This window comes from Nyctereutes procyonoides, unplaced genomic scaffold (assembly GCF_905146905.1).
Source record: "Nyctereutes procyonoides isolate TBG_1078 unplaced genomic scaffold, NYPRO_anot_genome, whole genome shotgun sequence".
NCBI lineage: Eukaryota > Metazoa > Chordata > Mammalia > Carnivora > Canidae > Nyctereutes > Nyctereutes procyonoides.
Window position 1 is genome coordinate 332788 of NW_026575031.1, and position 18821 is coordinate 351608.

Genomic DNA, 18821 nt, shown 5'->3' on the forward strand with positions numbered 1-18821 from the left:
TATATGTTTCCTATCTATGTGACAGAGTTATCATGGGAATCAAATGAAATATGTGAAAATATTTTAAAAACTGTAAAATGTTATTAAATATAAAATACTATTATTACTACCATTCTTTTTTAGTTTCTTAAGTTGAATTTGACTCTTTAACTAGATTGTGAGCTTCTTAATGTCAGGAAGTACCTTACACTCATTCTTTTATTTCCTATAGTACCCAACACAGTTTTAGGTATGTTTAAAACTTATTGAATTGTTATTGTTTTTTTTTGAATAGGAGTCATTAATAAACTTGTATGGGAATGTAATCCAGATACTCTTGGACAATTACTATTGTAATTACCAAAAAATCCCAAATCATATGTTAATGCATATTTAGTCTAAACTATCAATGTATCAAATTTCAAAATAAGACAAGTGTGACTTAATATAAGCATCATATAACTGTACAATTTTAAGTCAATGGGTATATCAATCCAATGATTCACCCATATTACTCTAAGTACCGTTGTACTACAAAATGTTTAAAGTTCTAAAAAAGAACTCCAGCTATCTAAATTCTAATTTAGTCACAATTATTTGCAGCCCTACAGATTTTATTATTTTTCTTAAGGGTCATTTCGTGGCTCATCTCAATTTTCGGAATAGTTACCATTAAATGAGTATCTAGGGCAGCCCCAGTAGCTTAGCGGTTTAGCGCTGCCTGCAGCCCCGGGGTGTGATCCTGGAGACCCAGGATCGAGTCCCACGTCAGGCCCCCAGCATGGAGCCTGCTTCTCTCTCTGTGTCTCTGCGTGTCTCTCTCTCTCTCCTCTCTCTCTGAATAAATAAATAAAATCTTTAAAAAAATAAATGAGTATCTACCATCTTCAATCCTCACAATAACTTTCTGTGATGTAGTATGATTCCTGTTGCATAGATAGTAAATTAAGACTAAGAAATATTGAAGCATTTTTGCAGAGTTACATGAATAGCATATATAGAGCTAGGATCTCACCTGAACTTTATCTGCTTTGAGATCTTGTGTTCTCTTTTCTTGGTGCCTCAAATTTACTCCAGGACAGCTGCACAGCTGTCACAATGCCTCCTCTCCCCATTCATTCATAATCATCACTATTACTCTTCTCTCAGTCTCCCACAACTCGGGAAATGGCATCTCTGTATGTCCAGTTGCTCTTGGAAAAAACTTTGATTCGTTTTCTTCCTACCCTACCCCACCATCTCCAGTCAAGGTTAGTATGCTAGCTAACCTGGTGAATCCTTCCTTTAAAGCATACCGAGCCTCTGACCACTTACCAAGCTCTGGTACTTCTGATCTGATCCAAACTACCCTTACCTTTTCTTGGACCATTGTAAAAGCCTTCTATATGCCCCGCTTCCTTCCTTCCTTCCTTCCTTCCTTCCTTCCTTCCTTCCTTCCTTCCTTCCTTCCTTCCTTCCTTGTAATCTATTCTTTAGACAACAGCCAGAGTGATCATATTAAAGCATAAGTCAAAACCTTCCGATGACTTTCTAGCTCACTCAAAGTAAAACCCAAAGTCCTTACTGTGCCCTACAAGGCCCCACATGATCTGTGTTGTCTTTCCCTCACACATATCCATCTCTTATCCCATGTTCTGTCACTTTTACCCAGTTCCCTTTAGTAACAGGCCTTCTTGCTGTTCATTGAACATGCCAACATGCACCTGTTTCAGGGTCTTTAACACTAACCATTCCCTCTGTTTAGAATGTTCTTCCTACAGATATTTGTATGACTAGATACCTCACTTCAAGTTTCTGGTTAAATATCACATTATCTGAGAGACTTTTTTTTAGACTCAGTATCTAAACTAGCACACAAACCATTCCCCCACAAATCTTCTGCATTCTCTTACTCTGCTTTTTGGTTGGTTTTAGAATTCATCACCTTTAAAAAAAAAAAAAAGATTTAATTTATTCATTAGAGACACACAGAGAGGCAGAGACACAGGCAGAGGGAGAAGCAGACCCCCTGCAGGGCACCTGATGCAGGGCTCTATCCCAGGACCCAGGATCACGACCTGAGCCAAAGGCAGACGCTCAACCACTGAGCCACCCAGATGCCCAGAACTCATCACTCTTGACATACGTGTTGCTCTTTGATCATGTGAGCTCTTGGATGGCAAGGATTTTGCTACATTTCTAGTAATTAGAATAGTGTTTTGCTTGTAGATGGTGCTCAAAAAATTTTATTGGGTATATGAATGAAATAACTAAAAGTTTAGAGTAACATAGACATTACCTATGAAGACTAGCTCAAGAGTACTCCTTCTGGAAGGTATCATCACACTCTCCACCATGGATTTCACCAGTCTTTACCATGGCCATTACCATGTCTTCCTAGGATTCCTGGAGTAGACTCCTAATTGCTTTCCTCATTTCTGCTCTTGCTCCCTCCACAGTCCATTCTTCACCCTGCAACCTGCATCTTTTAAAAAGCTAATGAGACCTCTCTTGCTATTTAAAACCTTCCAATTGTTTCACCTCACTCTTAGAATAAAATTTATACTCTTTACCATGGTTTACAATACTACAGCATGCATCTGCTACCTAGTTTGAGGACTTTTTAAAGCCACTTTCTTACTCATTGTGCTTAATTTTGGTTTATGATAAATGCTAGAAAATAATCTTATTTTCTTTTATTCTTTATTTCTCCATGTCTTATGAGAGCAGGAATTTGTCTTATTATTTTTTGCTCTATCCCTAATGCCTGGGACTTCTTAATCATTCAACTAATTGAATTGGTGAATGAAGATATGTAGTAATCATCTGGATACTTCATAAAACAGCAGAATCTCGGGCTTTGCCCATGAGATCAAGTCATTATGGTTATGTGATCCAGGCATTTGTTGTGTAACAAATAACTCGAGATGATTCTTTTGACTGGGCAAATTTGGAGAATACTGGTTTAATGGTGATACTAAGTGAAATGAGTGAGTAAATGGGAATGATGATTCAGGAAGTTATCTTTTAACCTTAGTATATTGAAATGAATGAGTTGAACACTTCTCAGAGTGTATATAATAGATTACTAATTATATAGGATGTTTGGTGATAAGTGAGTTATCTCTTAGATATATTTAAGAATGACAAATATTCTTCCTTTGGAGATTAGTTAGATAATTATTAGCATATTGAAGGGTCTGAGAAATTAAACATTATAGGAATTTGACTGCTACATATATTTGCCAAGTTTATTTACCACCCCTAGCCCAAATCATTTTCTCACCAAATCTCTCTTAATAAACTAAGAAATATGCAAGGTATAGGAAGTACAGTCCTTGGTTCACTGCTGCGATAGCTCATTCTCCGTTGTTAGCTGTCTGCACAAATCACTTGCATGACTGATGGTTTGGATTAGACTATGTCCTAGCAGAAATCATGTTTTTTGACAGATGCATATTCTAAATATTTTAAAAATTATGTTCTTATCATAATAAAAATTCAGGTAAGGATCTTTTGACTCTCCTTTGTTGGGTAGGCTAGAAACATGAAGAACTAATAGTGATTTATTAACTTCTGTATGCGTTGCTTTACATTTCATAGCTAAATTATTTTGCCTACAATTGCCTTATGTTTTTCACCCAGTTATTTATTTAAATCCAATTAATCACGTAAATTTTCTAGGTCTTTCTGGTCTTATTGTAATAAGTTCAAAATGTATATAAAGAAGATAGGCTTTTTCAGATTTTACTTTATTACAAGGTAGTGAACAAGGTAATTTACCTTGTCTTCCTTGTTGGGTTTCTCAACACAATAAGTACCCATTCAGAGAGGCAGAATCTAATTAATGTAAATGTTAGAGTAATTGTCTGAGTAATTTTTAATACATTTTGCCTAATTCTGAGTCAAAATGGTTTCTTATAATACTACTACTTTGGTTTTTTAAAAGTTGGAGTGCAGAAAATTAGGAATGTGTTAAGACTGGTGATTTTAGGTATTTTGTATCCTGAAATAGGTTTTCGAGGTATGTCTAGATAATATAGACAGTAGCATAATGAGCTGATTGTCCTCATGTATATGCATTTGGTCATACCTACTTCTTTTTCTAGATAATCAGGCCTAACAATTTCCACTTTTGATTGTGCTGTTTAATGAAATGGCTGATACCGACTTTAGACTAAAACCTATGCTGAGTTTTGGACACAAGGTACAAGCTAGCCTTTATTTGTTTCCAGTTCTCTACCCAGAAAGGTAGATGAAGTGATTAGCAAAGCAAATTCAGTAAAAGGCTATTGCTATGAGCAAACTAAGGGAGATAATAAAGCTCTTCAGAAAAACTATTTACAGGGTCAGGTTTGCAAGTGAGTACATCCCACAATCATTTTTCTCTCTATCCTCCAAGGCACATGGCAAGAAACTAAATAAAATCTCCATTCTACCATTTACCCAAGATAAAGTGCATATTTGTAAAGCTGTATCATTATTGTTACAAGGAAATACTTTCAGGTCATTTTTCTGATTGTATTTACATGTGCAAAGGTACATGTTTCTGTTGGAACTACCATTTTGACTGATAAAGAATCACAGGCTTTTAAGTATCACCTCGTATAACCTTCTGAATTATAACATACCATGCATAGGTTAGTTTATGAAGGCCATCAAAGGTAAAAAATAGTTACATTATTGGCAAGTTGTTTTTATTACAGGAAGTAATTTGGTTAAAATAAATGTCATTTTGAGTAATGTTTAGAACAACTCCCAGTCTTCAGCAAACTTGGGTGTGTCCTCACCGGTGACTTAAGCAGGAAAAATGTTAAATGGGAGAGTTGAGACAAGACAATAGAAAGATGCCAGACATATCTCAGAGCAGTGTTAGCATTTGGATTCGGTAATTTGGATTGCATACCCAGAAACACCCCTCAATTTAAAGTAGCTTACCAATTGTGATTTTTATAGGCAAGGCTAATTGCATTCTAGTGGGTTCATGAACCTGTTTACTCCTAGATTTGCCCTTGTTTTGAGTTTTATGTGTATCAGTGAAGTATTTGCAGGTTCTTGGAGGTTAATCTTCAAATTACAAAATAAGTATCAAGTAAAAGTTGCCCTGCCTTCTTTCATTTATAAAACATGAAAAACAAAAATCTAAGTTGAACTTGTAGGGAACTACACGAAAGACTTCTTTCTACTCATCTCTGATAGGAGGGTGTTCAAAGAGTCCTGGCTTGACTAGAAAGTGCACTTACGGCATGTGCACAGCTTAGAAGGCAAGGAAGTATATAGTATAGAAGGAGGTAATTTGTAAGAAAAAAAATCATTGGTATTTTCCCATCTAAAATCATACCTATTCTGCCTGAATTATCTGAGATGTTTTTCTGTTTTTATTCATAGATTCTCCAGAAATTCTAAATAACTTGTTTTAGACTATTCTTTATTTTGGGACAAAAAAGTTAGAATATCCAGAAACATGAAGATAGGTCCTCAAAAGATTCAGACTATCTCTCTAGGCTTTCTCTTTGACAATGGTTTGCCATGTCTTTGGTCACTTATTAACAGCATTCATCTTCTCAACCATAAATATTTTTTTAAAGATTTATTTATTTATTCATTCAGAGAGAGCAAGAGAGAGGCTGAGACACAGGCAGAGGGAGAAGCAGGCTCCATGCAGGAAGCCCGATGTGGGACTCGATCCTGGGTCTCCAGGATCACACCCCGGGCTGCAGGCGGCGCTAAACCGCTGCACCACCAGGGCTACCCAACCATAAATATTTTTAAAAGACTTTTTATGTATTCACTAGAGAGAGAGCCAGTGAGAGCACAAGCAGGTGGGGAGGGGCAGAAGGAGAAGGGGAAGCAGACTCCCCGCCAAGCAGGGAGCCCGATGTGGTTTGCTCCATCCCAGGACCCTGGGACCATGACCTGAGCTGACGGCAGACACCTAACTGACTGAGCCACGCAGGTGCCCCTATTATAAATATTAAGAGGTTCTCAACTTTGTCGCATACCAACATACATACATAAAAGGCATTCATTCCCATTAATGACAGTATCTCGGAATCAGAATCTTGAGAAGGGTTATTGGTATAGTTTTAGGGAAAAAAAAAAAACAGATGGTGCTGATAATTCTTCCAACTTTTCCTTTGGAGTCACTAGAGTAGAGCTAGATGATGACCATAGTTCTTCTGGTTCTAAAAATCTGATTCTTTCTCTACTCCTTCTTCCATGCTGCCTAGACACCTGCTTTTCTATAATGATAGGGCCCAGTTTATCGTGTGTGTGTGTGTGTGTGTGTGTGTGTGTGTGTGTATAAGAGAGATATGAATCTAATAGACTAATATACTTTAGAACTGTTATTCCTACTTGATGTTATGCACAAACCCATGCTGTTTATTTCTATAGGAAATAAGATGAGTTTAAATTTAAAAACCAGAATCTATTTGGTGGTATGTTGAGAAAAATATCTGAAACTATAAAAATTTAGAATATCTTTTTATTTATTTATTTATTTATTTAGTTAGTTAGTTAGTTAATTATTCATAGAGACACAGAGAGAGAGATTGAGAGAGAGGCAGAGACACAGGCAGAGGGAGAAGCAGGCACCATGCAGAGAGCCTGACGTGGGACTCGATCCAGGGTTTCCAGGATCATGCCTGGGGCTGTAGGTGGCGCTAAACCCCTGAGCCACCGGGGCTGCCCTAGAATATATTTTTAAAAACCAAATTAGGGATTCCTAATCTAAAATCTAAAAAAAAAAAAAAAAAAATCTTAAAATGTTCACATAGCATCTAAAATTTTAGTTGTATCAACCAGGTTTCTACCTTATTTCCTCCTTAATTTGAGTATGTAAAGTATACTATAGTATGTACTGTGTACATCAGAAACCAGAATTTGTTTAGTATTCTGATTGTTTCTTTCTGTGTGGGGTGCTTAAAATGTTAGATTTAATTAGATTATATATAAAAGCATTTATTATAAACCCTATAAAAATATTACTTGAATTTTGTTTAAAACTGTAATTCTAAATCTTTTTTGTATCTGGGACTTCTTTAGCAGTCTCAAGTCTACAAATTCCTTTTCAGAAATGTTTTTAAATGTGTAAAGTATTGCACATGCATATAAATACATATATATAGGATTAAAAAGAACCCTCTTATATTAAAATACAGTTACCAAAATATTAAGTTCGTGATCTAATAATATAAGTGTTTTTTTATCAATGCATTGAAGAAGACCTAGCAGCCTTTTAATAACTACCATAATTTCAAAGTAACATTGTACCTAAAAGGCATTATGAGATGTGTACAACAATTGTAATGTGATATGAAAAATCAGATGTTTAATGTTGACAAAGCATAGGTACTTTTAGGTAGTTTGTTGGTGACATCATACTTGGAGAAAATACTAAACTCCAATTATAGGTTAGTGAAAATAAAGATATAACCTTTTACCCATTGTTCATAGACTCCCCTGGTCTAAAATTATTTTTGTTCCTCAGAGACATTTAGGGAAGCCAGAAGTAATCCTTAGTATCTCAAGAGACTTAATCTTTGAGAAAACTGGAGCTCAAAGTCTTTTCCATATTTAGCCCTTAATACTTTTCAAGCCTTTAAAATAAGCAAGTGCTTAGTTGTTAAATGATGATTGTCAATATCTCTTGCATTAGCAGCAAAGGATACAGTTAACAAAACTCAAAGACAACCTACAGAATGGGAGAAGATATTTGCAAATGACATATCAGATAAAGGGCTAGTCTCCAAGATCTATAAAGAACTTATTAAACTCAACAGCAAAGAAACAAACAATCCAATCATGAAATAGGCAAAAGACTTGAACAGAAATCTCACAGAGGAAGACATAGACATGGCCAACATGCACATGAGAAAATGCTCTGCATCACTTGCCGTCAGGGAAATACAAATCAAAACCACAATGAGATACCACCTCACACCAGTGAGAATGGGGAAACTTAACAAGGCAGGAAACCACAAATATTGGAGAGGATGCAGAGAAAAGGGAACCCTCCTGCACTGTTGGTGGGAATGTGAACTGGTGCAGCCACTCTGGAAAACTGTGTGGAGGTTCCTCAAAGAGTTAAAAATAGATCTGCCCTACGACCCAGCAATTGTACTGCTGGGGATTTTTCCCAGGGATACAAATGCAATGAAATGCCGGGACACCTGCACCCCAATGTTTCTAGCAGCAGTGTCCACAATAGCCAAACTGTGGAAGGAGCCTCAGTGTCCATCGAAAGATGAATGGATAAAGAAGATGTGGTCTATGTATACAATGGAATATTCCTCAGCCATTAGAAATAACAAATACCCACCATTTGCTTCAACGTGGATGGAAGTGGAAGGTATTATGCTGAGTGAAATAAGTCAATCGGAGAAGGACAAACATTATATGTTCTCATTCATTTGGGGAATATAAATAATAATGAAAGGGAATATAAGGGAAGGGAGAAGAAATGTGTGGGAAATATCAGAAAGGGAGACAGAACATAAAGACTCCTAACTCTGGGAAACGAACTAGGGGTGGTGTAGGGGGAGGAGGGCGGGGGGTGGGGGTCAATGGGTGACAGGCACTGAGGGGGGCACTTGGCAGGATGAGCACTGGGTGTTATTCTGTATGTTGGCAAATTGAACACCAATAAAAAATAAGTTTATTATAAAATCTCTTGCATTAGGAACTTGGCTTATTGCCACTAATTTTATTATAGATTAGAAGAACTAGATATTTATAGAAGTCAGTTTAGTCATTTCATCATGAAGTCAAATCAGAATATAACTGCTAGTAGTAATGAGTGTTATACTTATGTCTTGACGTTGAGCTGTATGACCATATGTTCCTTTGTCATTAAAGAGAAAATGTAAAAAAAAAAAAAAAAAGAAAGAAAGAAAATGTAACCCATGTGGTAAGCCCCAAATTGTACTACTTTATGGAACTACTACTCTTGGTCAAATTTGTGTGGTTATCTTTTGAATATACCTTTTTCTCAATATTTATTTTAAATGGAATTATACAATATTTGTCCTTCTGCTTCTGGCTTCTTGCCCTTAGCATATTTTCAAGGATTTTCAAGGTTCATCCATGTTGTAGTGTTTATCTGAACTTCATTTTCTTTTTTATGGCTGAATAATATCCCATTTTATATGTATGCCACATTATTGTTTATCCATATATCTGTTGAAGGACACTTGGGTTATTTCCACCTTTTGGTTATTGTGAGTAATGCTGCTATATATATATGTCAAGTCCCTGTTTTCAGTTCTTTTGAGTATATGCCTAAGAGTGGAATTAGTGGGTCACATGATAATTTTGTTGCTTAACTTTTCAAAACTGTGATTATTTTTTATAATAGTTTCTTTTTATTCTTTTATTAATGTTTTTTTTTGAGCATTAAAAAAGCTTTTGCTTTGGCTTTTCTGCTTATTTCCTTGGTTGACTTTTGTTGCTGATTTTTAAGAAATTATTTGTTTTGGTCATTCATTTTTTCTTTTCTTTTCAATTGTTTGTTTTTCAGACCCGAGTCAGAACTCCATCACAGGGGAACACAGCCAACTGTTAGGTATAGTATTACTGTGGGGATTGACTTTCTTTAAAATCACCCTTTTCTTGCCTGTACTAACAGACGTTACTCTTATTTTATATCCCCTCCTCTTCTAATTTTCACTCCTCAACCTTTTTCCTGCTGTATCTATTCCCAACTTGGTAAGTTTCAGGAAACTACTACAATTGACTAAAACCTAATGTAGTTACATTTGAAAGTCAATTACATTGTCTATGTTTTAAAAAGAAAAGTCTTTAAGAATTAGAGCTTCTTTTTTCCAAGGTAATTTTATCAAAAAGATACTATAATACTCTATCATATCTTGGACTTTGCTGTTACTTTGCCCTTTTTATTATTTTTCGTGGTCTTTTATCTCCCTCTTTTTTGATTACTGAAAGTACTTCATAAACAGCTTGAACTTAATAAGCAAGATGTAGAGGTTGATGTTTCAGTTCTTTATCTGTTAAATAAGTTATAGAAATAAATTTATTTCTTCTAGGGATCACATATTTAAATTTCAGTAAGCTTGTTATTTAACAGGAATTTCACATCTCAGAACTGATAAAAATTTAAAATACAGAAATAATACATACTCTGATGAGGAATTCAGATAATACAAAATGTATATGTGAAAAAAAGTAAGATAAAACCCTTTAAAGTATCTCTTCTCCCCACCACCCCACCTCTATCCCCCAAGATATTTATTATTGACACTTTCTTGGGAATTCTTTTAGGACTTTTTAATTACACATTTTCTTACAATATATGACCATCTTCTTTCCTGTTTCTATCCATGGAGCTATACTCTACAGACTGTGACTTCTTTTGTTTCACTTAACATTTTGTCTTGGATGTATCATTTCAGTATATAAAGATTTGCCTTATTCCTTGTTTGTTATAGAATAGTATTCCATGTTCTAATTTTGTATTCCTGTGTTCTAATTTTATACAACCAGTTTCCTATTCTTGACCATTTATTTCCAGATGTTTTACCATTAAAAATTGTTACAGTGAACATCTTGTACATATATTCTTGCATTCTCATTGCCATTATATTTGAAGGAAAAATTCCTAACAGTAGAACTCCTTGGTCAAAGGGTATACATATCTTAAAGAAGATACATCTCTATCATAAACAGCCAATATCAATCTTAAAACTTTTTCTTTACTGGGGATCCCTGGGTGGCTCAGCGGTTTGGTGCCTGCCTTTGGCCCAGGGCGTGATCCTGGAGTCCCGGGATTGAGTACCGCATCGGGCTCCTGGCATGGAGCCTGCTTCTCCCTCCTCCTGTGTCTCTGCCTCTCTCTCTCTCTCTCTCTCTCTCTCTCTGTGTATCATGAATGAATGAATGAATGAATGAATGAATGAATGAATGAATGAATAAATAAATACATCTTTAAAAAAAAACTTTTTCTTTTCTTAACAGATGAAGATGGCATCTCTAGTTTTTATTTGTACTTCTCTAATCATAAGTGAGGTTAAATGCTTTTAAATATATTAACAGCCATTTTGTGTGTGTATGTATGTGTGTGTCTTTTGATTTGAGGCTTATTTTTTGTTGAGTTTTTTGTTTTTTTTTTTTTTTTGAAGTATAATTAATGTACAGTGTTATATTAGTTTCAGGTGTACGCTATATTGATTGGACAATTTTATACATTGCTCAGTACTCACCACGAAAAATGTAGTCACCATAGCATTATTACAGTATTACGGACTATATTCCCTATGCTGTACTTTTCATTTCCATGACTTATTTTATAACTGGAAGTTACTTTTTTTTCTATTAAAAATTTTCTTTGAATATAGTTCATATGCAATGTTACATTAGTTTCAAGTGTACAACATAGTGTTCAACTTCTTTATAAATTATGCTGTTAATCCCCTGTATTTTACCCACCCTATGCACCCACCTCCTCTCTGCAAACCTCCAGTTTGTTCTTTGTACTTAAGGGTTGTTTTTCTTTACTTTTTTTTTTTTTTTTTTTTTTTTTTTTTTTTGGGAGGTGGGCAGAGGGAGAGAGATAATCCTAAGCAGGCTCCACACTGGGACATAGGGTTCAGTCTCACAACCTTGAGGTCATGACTTGAGCCGAAATCAAGAGTTGGACACTTAACCAACTGAGCCACCCAGCTGCCTATGTTTTCTTCTTATATACAACATGTAAGTGAAATCATGTGGTATTTGTCTTTCTTTGCCAGACTTCACTTAGCCTAGCGTCCTCTAGGTCCACTCATGTTGTTCCACATGGCAAGATCTCATTTTTTTTTATGACTGAATATTTCACTGTGCATATAATACATCTTTAGGGGCATCTGGGTGGCTTAGTGGTTGAGCATCTGGGATCAAGTCCCACATCGAGCTTCCTGCAAGGAGCCTGCTTCTCCCTCTGCCTGTGTCTCTTCCTCTCTCTGTGTGTCTCTCATGAATAAATAAATAAAATCTTTAAAAAAGAGGGGCAGGGGGATAAAAATAGTATACATCCCAAAGTAAAGCTTTATCCATTCATTCAATGATGGACACTTGGGTTGCTTCTGTATTTGGCTATTGTAAATACTGTTGCAATAAACATAGAGGTACATATGTCTTTTCAAACTTAATTTTCTTTGGGTAAATACCTAGTAATAGAATTGTTTGATCATATGGCAATTCTATTTTTAATTTTCTGAGGAACCTCCACACTGTTTTTCACAGTGGTTGGTCCAATTTACATTTACACCAGGGGTGCATGATGGTTAATTTGAGACTATTTTTGTACATTGCTGAACTTTTAGCTGTTTGAATATGTGCAGAGCAGCTGTATAAAGTATAAGCTATTAAGTCCAAAGTAAGGAAAGTACTTGACTTGTTTGCTTATTACAGGTTCAGGGTCTTAGTTAAAGAAGCTGGGATACTCCTTTTCTGCTCTTTCTATGATAAGGACATAAGTTTCTGATCTTAATTCTCATTTCTTTGAGAAGGTTTATGTGTTGGAATAGTAGCTGACACCCTAAGCCTCAATAAATATTTGTTAGTTAAATGGTTTGACATAAACATGTAACTAGAAGTCTGCTCTCTAGGGTCATGGCCTTGTGATATTGGGGTTGGCACTATTCTCTTTGTGAATATTCCATTGTGCATATAATACCACAGATAAAAATTGTGAATATTTAGACTTTTATATTGGATAGCTTATTTAGACTGTTCAAAATTATTATTCTCTATATAAAAATTTCACATTTGGACCAGGAATGACTAAGGTTTCATTGAAAGATTTAGGCAGACCACAGAAAGTACATTTCACCCGTAAACTATTAAATTGCATCCGTCTCTGGTATGCCAACAAGTAGAGGAATTTGAGAGTGGTTTATCATCTGGCCAGGAACATGTGTGTCATGGAGGTAGGAAAGGACTTAGCTAATGAAATGGATGATCAGAGGAGTTGGTACCATTCCAGTGTAAGCTGGGTTTTGTTTCCAATGAAGTACTTGTAGTAAAAGATAGTAAATGAATTGTGGGCAAAAAGAAATGGTATGTGATTGTGAAGAAGACTTCTCTTAGTATTAGCTAACAACCCTAATATTTGCAGAGAGACTACTCTAGACATGAATCTCATTTGGCAACCTACATTTGCATTCAATTTTGAACAAACCTGGGAATTTATCCAGAGTTGTCTGGCTAGATTCTCGGGTAAGTTCATCTTGCTACCCTGGGTGCTCCCTCTGAGGTTCGTTAGATAAGATGATATTCTCCTTTTTTTCTAATGCTCTTAATAACTACCATCTTCTGTGCCGCATCCTGAGTTTCTTTTCTTTCCTTTCCTTTTCTTTTTCTTTTTCTTTTTTTTTTAATTTTTTTAAATTTTTATTTATTTATGATAGTCACAGAGAGAGAGAGAGGCAGAGACACAGGCAGAGGGAGAAGCAGGCTCCATGCACCGGAAGCCCGATGTGGGATCCGATCCCGGGTCTCCAGGATCGCGCCCCGGGCCAAAGGCAGGCGCCAAACCGCTGTGCCACCCAGGGATCCCTTTCTTTTTCTTTTTTTTCTTTTTCTTTTTCTTTCTTTTTCTTTTTCAAGTAAACTCTGCATCCAGCATGGGCTTGAACTCCCAACCTGAGAGTTGCATGCTCTACTGATTGAGCTGGCCAGGCACCCTTCTGAGTATCTTTGTTTAAGCTACAGTCTCAAAATCCATAAAAGGCTGGCTTATTTTAGAAGAAGAAGAAGGGGGGGGGAGGAGGAGGGGGGGGAGGAAAGAAGGAAGAAAGGAGGAGAGGTTTGCAAAAGGCAGAAAGGTGATTTTTTGGATTATATTTTCCAGCCATCTTACAGTTCCTTAATTCCAGTTGCATTCGCAACTTGAATTAAAATCTTGCCAGCTGTCTATAAAAATCTTGCTTAGGAGCGAGCATCTTGCTGGCTCAGTCAGTGGAGCATGTGACTCTTGATCTAGGGTTGCAGTTTGACCCCCACCTTAGATATAGAGGTTACTTAAAAATAAAATCTTAAGGGCACCTGCGAGGCTTAGTGGTTTAGTGTCTGCCTTTGGCTCAGGTTGTGACCCCGGGGTCCTGGGATCGAGTACCGCATCGGGCTCCCCGCAAGGAACCTCCTTCTCCCTCTGCCTGTGTCTCTGCCTCTCTCTCTGTGTCTCTCATGAATAAATGAATAAAATCTTTAAAATAAAGTAAATAAAATAAAATCTTAAAAAAAAATCTTGCCCAGCGTAATTTGGCCTGGTAGGTTAAAAACTGCTTCAATTGTCTTGCCTGCTGAATAGAATTTATAATAGCATCTTTCAGACTTCTAAATGTTCTTCCTGTCAGTAGGGCGCAGTTACTTTAATGTATCTATTGTTCCCACTGACTCATCAGATCTCTCATAAATCTCAGGGTCAGGCTGAGAAGCTGTATGGAGGAATGAATATATTTATGATTTATGAACTTTGTGTGTGTATAATTTTTAATTTGAAACAGTTTAGTAAGCAAGTAAGCAAATGAGCTGCATTTGGGCCCTAGCATTTTTACAATAATTTTTACCAAACATTCAAGGAAAAATAATTCCTCTTCTACAGTTGCTCTCAAGGAATAGGAAAATAAACACTCCCGACTCAGTTTGAGGATTGCATAATTCTGATACCAAAACTTAGCAATGATAATATGAGACAAGTATAGGCCAGTTTTATGAATACAGGTGTCCTAAATGAAATATTTGCAATCTGAATCAAGCAATGTATTTTTTTTTAATTACCCCTGTGACCAGTTTGGGTTTCTGCCAGAAATACATGGTTGATTTACCATTAAAAATCAATGTATATGATTCATTGTGTTAACAAAAGGAGATGAGGAGTACCTGGGTGGCTCAGTCAGGCGTCTGACTCTTGATTTTTGTTCAGGTCATGGTTTCAGGGTTGTAAGATCATGCCCCATATCAGGCTTGCACTGGGCACAGATCCTGCTTTAGATTCTCTCTCCTCCCTGCCCCCCCACCCCGAAAAAAAAGGAGATTAAAGAATGAATCCTCTTAACTGATGCAGGAAAATAATTTCATTTGAAATATATCCAATATTTAAATTTATGAGGTCATATTGACACTTTAAAAAAGTAATTGATGGGACCCCTGCATGGCTCAGTGGTTGAGCATCTGCCTTCAGCTCAGCATGTGATCCCAGGGTACTGGGATCGAGTCCCACAATGGGCTCCCTGCAGGGAGCTTGCTTCTCCCTCTGCCTGTGTCTCTGCCTCTCTCTCTCTCTCTCTCTCTCTCTCTCTCTCTCTCTCTCATGAATGAATGAATAAAAATCTTTTTTAAAAAATTAAAAATAAATAAAAATAAACTAATTGATCACCATTAGTGTATTTTAGTGAACTAACTCATTACTCTGATAATTGCTTAATAGAAAGAATGAAGTATTTATCTTGCCTTTACTATACTAATGGGTAACCAAATAGTGTATTAGAGGGAATGTTTCTTTATCAGAGTATTTCACCTAGTAAATTAAGGAAGAATAATAGAAGAGTATCACCACTTTGTAATCCCTCATAAATTACTGGATCCAGTCATTAATCACCAACAGTTGGTTAGTATCTCAAAAAGAAAGCAAATCAGATGACATATACCCCCTAACAGAAGATCAAAATACTACTGTGAAGTTTTCCTACCTCTCCCCTAAAAATCCTCAAGGTGGATCAGCCTCTGGACCTCATTAGCAATATATAGGAAATAAATAAAGCAGAACAACATTTAAGCAGCATCACATTGGATGTTGTCATCAATATCAGAAACTAGTGGCTCCTGGGGGGCTCAGTCAATTAGGTGTCTGCTGTCAGCTCAGGTCATGATCCCAGGGTCCTAGGATGGAGCCCTGCATCATGCCCCTTGCTCAGTGGAGAGTCTGCTTCTCCCTCTGCCCCTACCTCTGCTTGTGTGCTCACTCTCTCTCTCTCTCTCTGTTTCTCTCAAATAAGTAAATCTTAAAAACATCAGAAACTCTGCTGAACATATGACATAGTTTCTTCAAATAAATTGTAAAGAAAAGAAGAGCTGTTGACTTAAGAGATACAGAAATCAACATAATGTATGCCTCTTATTGAATACTCAAACTGTAAAAATCAAAAACAATTTATAACATTTGAGACAGCCCTTCGTGTTCACACAGTCACATAGTTAAGACTCAAGCCTGTGCTAAGGGAAATTAAGTGAATTTACTGCTCTTGTTCTGCCTGTCTCAGACCAGCAAACACCATTTGACAGGATCAGGAGACTAAGGGAAAAATCAGATTTATTTATCTTAGCCCCAAATTGCAATATAAGTGGCAAATTACAGAAGCAGCAATATAGAGATAAGAGCACCACAACAATAAAGTTTTTATAAAGAGCAAAACATTTGATAAACCATATTCCTGTTTACAAAAAAATATATATGCCATAAAAAATGGAAATCTGAAATCTGTAGTAGAATCAATGGCACTTATATCTGTTTTGAGTTGAGTAAGTTCCCAGTCATGTTAGCTTTATCTGGATAGTAAAATGAGGGGAATAAAACAACTTAATGATCTGATGGGCTATTTAATTCTTAGCATTACTGAAGCCAGTCTCAGTGGATGCCTCCAAAGGAATTCTCTTAGGATTCTGGATAATCCTAACACAGCCCTAGGATATGGATTTGGTTCTTAGTTCCTGCTGAGTAAAACTTACCTACTATTCAGAAACTCTAGAACTTCCATTCCATTTGAGATGTCCTGAGGTCACAGTAGTGACCTAGATTTATGAAAGGCTGCACTATTGATTGAGCAAGAATATGAGTAGAGGAGCAGAGGGAGAGAGGGAGGATCTTAAGCAGGCTCCATGCCCAGCACAGAGCCCAATGCGGGGCTCCATCTCATGACCTAAGCTGAAATTAAGTGTTGGATTCTTAACCAATTTAAGTCACCCAGGTGCCCCTCCCTTTTTTTTTTGTTTTCATTTTTAAGAAAGAATGAAGGCTGTACTTTTTTTTTTTTAAGATTTTATTTATTCATGAGAGACACACAGAGGCAGAGACCCAGGCAGAGGGAGAAGCAGGCTCCCTGCAGGGAGCCTGATGTGTGGGATTCAGTCCTGGGACCCTGGGGTCACAACCTGAGCCGGAGGCAGGCGCTAAACCACTGAGCCACCCAGGTGCCCCCCCCCCCCTTTTAAAGGCTGTCCTTATGAAGCAGCATGATTTCTTGCCAAGAAACTGAGATCAAGAATTGATCCATGCCTTTCAATTAACCACTCCTGCTGAGAGCTTTTTCTTGCCTAGAAAGCCTTGATCTTTGATGATTGACCAGGAACTCTGTGGGACCCTCACATTCACTACCACACATAGACCCTGATAAGACTATCTTGGAGGCATCATTGGTCTCATGAATGTAGGCAAAGTCTCCAGGGATATTCTTCTACCCCCAAAAAAACAAGCAAGAAAAGTTGGGCCAGAAACATCCAGGACCAAAGTGTCACGAAGTTAAGATGGTTGCACTTGAAACTTGAGACTGCAGAGGCCCCACATGTAGAGGTGCCCTGGTCGCAGAAGGGGAACCAGAGCTTTTGGGACAAGGCTTGGACCAGCAGGCAGCAGCATGGAGCAGGATTGTTGTGAAGCCAGACTCTAATAGCAACAGTATTGTAAGACTAGTGAAGCAGCAGAGAAATAGTATGTTGGATCTGGGACTCCTACTTATATAACCCTCAAGAGGGATGAAGTGGTCCTGAGTCTGAGATACAAGACTATTAAAAGTTTAAATCAATAAAGGGTGCAGTTAGGTAAACATACTAAGGAATGAAAGACTGTTTAGAACAAATGGAACTTGTAGAAAAGAAAAAAATAGTTGTTGATATAGAAACTAAAGGTAACAGATTAGAAACAGGTAAAAGGGTTTTGTGAACAGAACAAAAGGAAAACCGCATCTAGACACATCTTACTGAAGCTGCAGAACACCTAAGAAAAGATCTTGAAATCAGCCAAAGAGAAAGTACAGATCATCAAGGGAATAGCAGAACAACAGAATTCTCAGTAACAAAACCGATAACAAATGATGCCTTAAAGTGTTTACAAAGCACTTTCTAGAGTAATGCTTATTAGCAAGAAACTCAGTAATAAGGACAAAATACAATTGTTGCTAAATAAAAGCCAAGAAAATTTTTCACCTTGAGACTCACTTTAAGCTAGTGGTTTATAACTGAGGACAATTTTGTCCCCCAGAGGATATTTGGAAATGTCTGAGGAGTTTATTTTGATTGTCGCTGCTGGAGATGCTACTGGCATGTAGTGACTCACGGCTAGGGATGCTCTTAAACAGCCTACAATGCACTGGACATCTGCCACAGCAAATTATTATGTGCTGAGTTTGAGAAACACTCCTTTAAAAAGGAATTCTAAAGAAGGTACCTCAAGTAAAAGCAAAATGATCGCAGAAGACTAGTACTCTGAAATGTAACAAAAATACTGAACAACTCAAATGGTAAACATGGACCTTCACTTCACCCAAGTCAGTGTTGTCTTTATGAAATAGTTTTAGTATCTTATTTGTGTAGTAAAATAAGCTACTAGAGGGGAGACTGGATGGCTCAGTAGGTTAAGAATCTGCCTTCAGTGCAGGTCCTGATTCCAGGTCCTGAGATCAAGCCCCATATTGGGCTCTATGTTCAGTGGGGAGCCTGCTCCTCCCTCTGCCTCTGCTCCTCCCCGCTGCTCGTGCTCCCGCTCTCTCTCTCTCTCACTCTCGCTCTCTCGTGTGCCTGCTCTCTGTCACAATTTTTTTTTTTAAGCTATCATAGGGACACCTGGGTGGCTCAGCGGTTGAGCATCTGCC

The 18821-nt window shown here is 37.1% G+C and overlaps 1 protein-coding gene across 6 annotated transcripts in view; it reads left to right on the plus strand.

The window, feature by feature from the left end:
- The window catches only part of SLC12A6 (solute carrier family 12 member 6), an 88519-nt gene that overhangs the window by 32300 nt on the left and 37398 nt on the right, over window positions 1–18821 (plus strand). For 4 of the 6 annotated variants that reach the window (XM_055316667.1, XM_055316671.1, XM_055316669.1 and 1 more), the window contains one exon: window positions 9479–9523. The exons of the other annotated variants lie outside the window; for them this stretch is intronic. In XM_055316667.1, the coding sequence (XP_055172642.1) occupies window positions 9479–9523 (45 nt within the window). The remainder of the gene's footprint in view (window positions 1–9478; window positions 9524–18821) is intronic. 6 annotated transcript variants of the gene reach the window in all.